This window comes from Chrysemys picta, chromosome 8, assembly GCF_011386835.1.
Source record: "Chrysemys picta bellii isolate R12L10 chromosome 8, ASM1138683v2, whole genome shotgun sequence".
Taxonomy (NCBI): domain Eukaryota; kingdom Metazoa; phylum Chordata; order Testudines; family Emydidae; genus Chrysemys; species Chrysemys picta.
The window spans coordinates 50,139,646-50,146,078 of NC_088798.1; the positions used below are offsets into that span (position 1 = coordinate 50,139,646).

The window sequence follows — 6,433 nt, forward strand, 5'->3', positions numbered from 1 at the left end:
GAGAAAAGACAGAACACTGTATTTGTGATAAGGTAAGGTCAAAAGGAATAGCAAGGGGGAAAGAAAGAGCAGCTATGGGAAATAGGGACACTAAGGTGCAGACTGCATAGAGGGAAAATTAATTTGCAGATACTAGAGCTGGCTGGAAAATGAAAAAAAAAACTTTTTTTGGAGGGGGAGATTTTGCTTGTTTTGCAATTTCAATGTGATGGACATTTTCCCACCAGTGTTAAGAAGTACCATCTTGCGCCGAAAAATAATTCAGAAATAGGCACAAAGTTTGGCTCTGCTGCTTCAATGAGCTCCATGCAGGCAGATTCCTGTGCCAGTACAGAACCACACTGAATCTGAAGGGGCTTTGTGCATTAAACTCTAAGCATTAAGCTTGTGGCAAGACTGAGGCTCTAATACATACTCAGCCTTCCACAATTGCAAGAACAGCAATGCATTCATCTCACCTTGCTTTTGGCCCTAAGCTTTCAGATTCTTTTTGGTTGGCCTTTCTCCATGCTACTGGCCTCCCTCTTTTGCTCACATTTTGGGAACAGACTCTTGAAAGGTGAGCATATTAATATCATATCCAAATTTGCTATATTCTAGTTTGATTTGAGCAGATTCAGATTTCAATTTCTGCCAAAAATAGTTTCCCCTGGTAAATCTACAAAGAACATATACCCCTTTTATCACAAGGCCATTCTCAGCTTCTGAATGTTGGCATAGCTCAGTTGAAGTCAAAAAGAGCTACTCTAATTTGCACCAGCTGAACATCTGGTCCATAGCCTTTATTTTATATTTTCAGTGAGAGTACCAGAGTTGATAGACCAGATGATGTGATGAGACAAATCCTCTGGCTCTATCAGCAACAGAATAGGCAATAGATTTTTTTTTTAATGAAACACCAGCTGTAATGATTGTTTGTTTTCAGTTGTTTTATTTCAGGGTGTTGACAATATTTATTGTGGGAATGATGATAATAAATTGTTCTTTTATCACAGTTTGGATAGAGGTAACAAATGACACTGCAATCCTAATTCTGAAATTATTTCATTCTGTGACTATGGAGGCATCGTGTAAAACATGGGTGGGGGGAAGCCGGGAGCGGGACCCTGATGCTATAAACCTGAAATCGTATCAAGATTGCTCTGTTTAAAGTAATTGGCTCTAGGAACACAATATGAGAATGTGAAAATTCACGGTGACTGGCTTTTTGATGAGTTTTTATATATTTGAATCTGCAACTTACAAGATGCAATCATTACATTACCCTGAATACTCTGAATGTATGTCCTTGGGTGATAGCAATTGTCCAAAGAAAATATGGCTCATAACACGAGTTTCATTTCATTGACTGCAGTACATGAAAAATACAGCAATAAATATAAACAGCAGGTGGGGTTAGTTTAAAACTGTAACAAACTTTAGAATACAGAAATCAATTTTTGAATGATTAATAAAATTAGGTGACTATTTTGATCTTTTATGAAAACCTGTTTAAAACATCTCTACTTGTTGTTTTTAATATATATATATATTATATATAATACTATCATCTGTAAAATAGGATGTAACTGCATACAAATAATGTAGCAGTACTACCTGGAAATGATTACAGCCTTAGGGTATGTCTACACTACGAGAGTAGTTCGATTTTACTTAAATCGAATTTTTGGAATCAATATTGCAAAGTCGAACGTGTGTGTCCACACTAAGGACAGTAATTCGACTTTGTGAGTCCACACTAACGGGGAAAGCGTCGACATTGGAAGCGGTGCACTGTGGGCAGTTATCCCACAGTTCCCGCAGTCCCCGCTGCCCATTGGAATTCTGGGTGGAGCTGCCAATGCCTTCTGGGTAAAAAAAATGTGTCGAGGGTGCTTTTGGGTAACTGTCGTCATCCGTCCATCACTCCCGCCCTCCCTCCCTGAAAGCGCCGGCAGGAAATCAGTTCGCGCACTTTTCTAGTCAGTGACAGCGCGGACGCCACAGCACTGCGAGCATGGAGCCCGCTGCGACCATCGCTGCAGTTGTGGCCGTTCTCAACGCCTCGCAGCTTATCATCCACCTTTCCCAGAGGCAGATGCAGATAAGTCAGGCGAGGAGGCTACGGCACCGCGGTGAGGGCCTGAAGTCTGAGAGTAGCACAGACCTCTCAGAAAGCACGGGACCCAGCGCCGAGGACATCACGGTGGCAATGGGTCATGTGGATGTTGTGGAACGGCGATTCTGGGTCCGGGAAACAAGCACTGAGTGGTGGGACCGCATAGTGCTGCAGGTCTGGGATGAATCCCAGTAGCTGCGAAACTTTCGCATGCGGAAGGGAACTTTCCTTGAACTTTGTGAGTTGCTGTCCCCTGCCATGAAGCGCAATGACACCCGGATGCGAGCAGCCCTGACTGTCCAGAAGGGAGTGGCCATAGCCCTCTGGAAGCTTGCAATGCCAGACAGCTACCGGTCAGTCGCGAACCACTTTGGCGTGGGCAAATCTACCGTGGGGGTTGTTGTGATGCAAGTAGCCAAGGCAATCGTTGATGTACTGCTGTCAAAGGTAGTGACCCTGGGAAACGTGGAGGCGATCATAGATGGCTTCGCAGCGATGGGATTCCCAAACTGCGGTGGGGCCATAGATGGAACTCACATCCCTATCCTGGCACCGGACCACCAGGCCACCCAGTACATTAACAGAAAGGGCTACTTTTCCATGGTGCTGCAAGCACTGGTGGACCACAGGGGACGTTTTACGAACATCTACGTCGGATGGCCGGGCAAGGTTCATGACGCTCGTGTTTTCAGGAACTCTGGTCTGTTTAGACGGCTGCAGCAAGTTATTTACTTCCCGGACCACAAAATAACTGTTGGGGATGTGGAAATGCCTATAGTCATCCTCGGGGACCCAGCCTACCCGCTAATGCCCTGGCTCATGAAGCCCTATACTGGCGCCCTGGACAGTGAAAAAGAACTCTTCAACTACTGGCTGAGCAAGTGCAGAATGGTGGTGGAGTGTGCTTTTGGCCGTCTCAAGGGGAGATGGAGAAGCTTACTGACTCGCTGTGATCTCAGCGAAACCAATATCCCCATTGTTATAGCAGCTTGCTGTGTGCTCCACAATCTCTGTGAGAGCAAGGGGGAGACCTTTATGGCTGGGTGGGAGGTTGAGGCAAATAGCCTGGCTTCTGATTACGCCCAGCCAGACAGCCGGGTGATTAGAAGAGACCAGCGGGACGTGCTGTGCATCCGGGAGGCTTTGAAAGCTAGGTTCCTGACTGAGCAGGGTAACCTGTGACTTTTAAGTTAGTGTACAGAGAAGCTGAACCTGCCCCCGTTTCTTTACCCAGTTAATGTTGACTATCCTCTCCAGTTACATACCCCCCTCATCCCCTTCCAACACACGTTTAGAAATAAAATCACTTCTACTTTGTTAATGAACACCGTTTTCTTTATTACTGTTTTCGCGGGAATGTTTTAAACCTGGGACGCAGACTGTGGTGGGGAGCGGGTGTAGTGTAGTGACGCAAATGACGCTTCTAAACTCCAGGATTGACAGGCTCCGCTGTGGTGGACTGGTTGTTTCAACGGAGCCTGTCACCCCTCCTGATCGGGACTGTGTGTATGGGGGGGCTATGTGACTTTGTGGCAGGGGGAGGACGGTTACAGATCCCCTGCTGCGTGGCTCTGTGATCCAGGATAAGGACCGCCGCATAAGATCTGTAACTGCCCTCCCCCGCCACAAAAGCACAGAGCAACCCACCCCCCCCACCACAGAACATGAAAACCACCTCCGAGACTGACCAGGGTAACTAGTGACTGCACTGTGTATGTGCCCTGCTGCTGGACCTGCCCCCGCCTATGTACCCTGCCAAAGGTGACTGTCCTGTCCAATTACCAACCCCCTCCCCCCCCTCCTCCAAAAGAACATGATGGAAACAGTAATGAACAGAAACGTATTTTTTATTAGCAACTACACATGGAACTGGGAGGTGAAACTTGGACGGGGGCTTGTGTGAGGCGGGAAGGAAAGAACTTGTCAAATTTTGGGGAATGAGAGCCTTCTACTACTAGAGCTGTCTGCAGGGGTGGAGTGAGAGTTTGCACGGACTCTGCCGCCCCTCCTTCTTTGCACTTTGGGTGAGGGGGGTATGGGACTTGGTGGCGGGGGAGGGCGGTTACAGATAGACTGCAGTGGGGCTCTGTCCTCCTGCCTCAGTTCCTGCAGAACATCCACAAGGCGCCGGAGCGTGTCCGTTTGCTCCCTCATTAGTCCAAGCAGCGTTTGAGTCGCCTGATGGTCTTCCTGCTGCCACCTCTCCTCCCGTTCCATGTGTGCTTGGTGCATTTGGGACAAGTTCTCCCGCCACTGGGTCTGCTGTGCTGCCTGGGCTCGGGAGCAGCCCATAAGGTCCGAGAACATGTCCTCCCGTGTCCTCTTCTTCCTACGCCTAATCTGTGCTAGCCTCTGGGAGTGTGATGCCAGGCTAGGTTGTGAGACAGTCGCAGATGTGGCTGTGGGAATGGGAAAAAGGGAGTGAATTCCTCAGAAAGATAAATGTAGTTGTGAACAAAGAACATAGTCTTTCTCTGTGAACAAGACCATGCACAGCACCTATCACATACGCACTCAGGACAAGGTCGAATTCTCGGCCTTCGCATTCAGTGCCTGGGGTCTTGCACTGCAGATCTGAGAAGCGGGGCAGGACACCGGAATTTGTGTAGCAGGCAGACATGGTAAGCCGTAGACTTGTGGCAGCTTAAAACTTTAATATTAGCACTGGCCTCCTTTCACATTGAAAGCAATGTCAGTCCCTGCTGCCAGCAATCCGGCAAGCAGGAACTCTGCCCCTGTCCCACCCCCTCACGGCTGTCCCCGGGAACGATCCCTGTATGCTGCCCCTGTCCCACCTCCACCGCGTGGCTGCAAACCAGCGGTTACAGTTCTGTAAAGGAACGGGCAAGCAGTCCCAACACTAACATTCCCCTACCTAATTCAAAGCAGGTCACCATGAGCGACATCACCCTGATGAGGATCTCAGACAGCGAGAAAGAAAGAATGCTTCGGGAAAGCCTCCACAGACCAGGGCCGTATGCCGCCCTGCTGTGCAGGGCAATGATCCCTGAGTACTTGATTGTCTCGTGGCGCGGAAACGTGTCATACTACGGAGGACCCAATAAGGCCGCTCTCTTCAGGAACCTGATGCAACGGCTTTCCAATTACCTCCAGGAGAGCTTCCTCGAGATGTCCCAGGAGGATTTCTGCTCTATCCCCGGACATATAGACCGCATTTTACTCTAGCTGCACTGGCAGGGACTAAACAGTAGAGCGGCTTGGGCAGAACAATCATGCTAAACCGGACATTGTTAGATTTTTTTTCAATAGTTGCACTGCCCAGGACTGAAACGTTAAGCGCCTAGGGCAAACTAATCATGAGAAACCCATTGTTGTTATTCTTAATATTCCTGTTCTGTTAAAAATAAATGTTTAGATGTTTAAAACACTTACTGGCTGATCCTTCCCCAGATTCTGTGTCCGGGTTAACGGCTGGGGACGGTTGGTAGGGGATCTCTGTAACGGTGATGAAGAGAGCCTGGCTGTCGGGGAAATCAGCGTTGTAAGCGCTGTCGACTGCCTCGTCCTCCTCATCTCCTTCCTCATCTTCCCCGTCCGCTAACATGTCCGAGGAACCGGCTGTGGACAATATCCCATCCTCAGAGTCCACGGTCAGTGGTAGGGTAGTGGTGGCGGCCGCACCTAGGATGGAATGCAGTGCCTCGTAGAAACGGGATGTCTGGGGATGGGATCCGGAGCATCCGTTTGCCTCTTTGGTCTTCTGGTAGCCTTGTCCCAGCTCCTTGATTTTCACGCGGCACTGCGTTGCATCCCGGCTGTATCCTCTCTCTGACATGTCTTTAGAGATCTTCTCGTAGATCTTTGCATTCCGTTTCTTGGAGCGCAGCTCGGAAAGCACGGACTCATCGCCCCACACAGCGATCAGATCCAAGACTTCCCGATCAGTCCATGCTGGGGCCCTCTTTCTATTCTGAGATTGCACGGCCATCACTGCTGGAGAGCTCTGCATCGTTGCCAGTACTGTTGAGCTCGCCACGATGTCCAGACAGGAAATGAGATTCAAACTGCCCAGACAGGAAAAGGAATTCAAATTTTCCCGGGGCTTTTCCTGTGTGGCTGGTCAGAGCATCCGAGATCGGACTGCTGTCCAGAGCGTCAACAGAGTGGTGCACTCTGGGATAGCTCCCGGAGCTATTAGCGTTGATTTCCATCCACACCTAGCCTAATTCGACATGGCCATGTCGAATTTCGCGCTACTCCCCTCGTCGGGGAGGAGTACAGAAGTCGAATTTAAGAGACCTCTATGTCGAACTAAATAGCTTCGCGGTGTGGACGGGTGCAGGGTTAATTCGATGTAACGGCGCTAACTTCGAC

At 49.1% G+C, this 6,433-nt stretch overlaps 1 protein-coding gene across 1 annotated transcript; it reads right to left on the bottom strand.

Annotated features, from left to right (window-relative positions):
* Positions 1-3,937: 3,937 nt before the first annotated feature.
* LOC135973292 (uncharacterized) lies at positions 3,938-6,089 on the bottom strand. Its single transcript, XM_065556039.1, has 2 exons — positions 5,492-6,089; positions 3,938-4,497 (listed from the first exon to the last, which is right to left on the bottom strand). The coding sequence occupies exons 1-2, from the start codon at positions 6,066-6,068 to the stop codon at positions 4,022-4,024; spliced, it is 1,053 nt and encodes a 350-aa protein (XP_065412111.1). The 5' UTR covers positions 6,069-6,089; the 3' UTR covers positions 3,938-4,021.
* Between the last annotated feature and the right edge of the window lie 344 nt (positions 6,090-6,433).

Coding starts and splice junctions, on each gene's coding strand:
- LOC135973292 (XM_065556039.1), bottom strand. CDS start 6,068: ATGCAGAGCTCTCCAGCAGTGATGGCCGTGCAATCTCAGAATAGAAAG. Junction 4,498..5,491: donor ATCTGGGGAAGGATCAGCCA/GTAAGTGTTTTA, acceptor CCATTCCCACAG/CCACATCTGCGACTGTCTCA.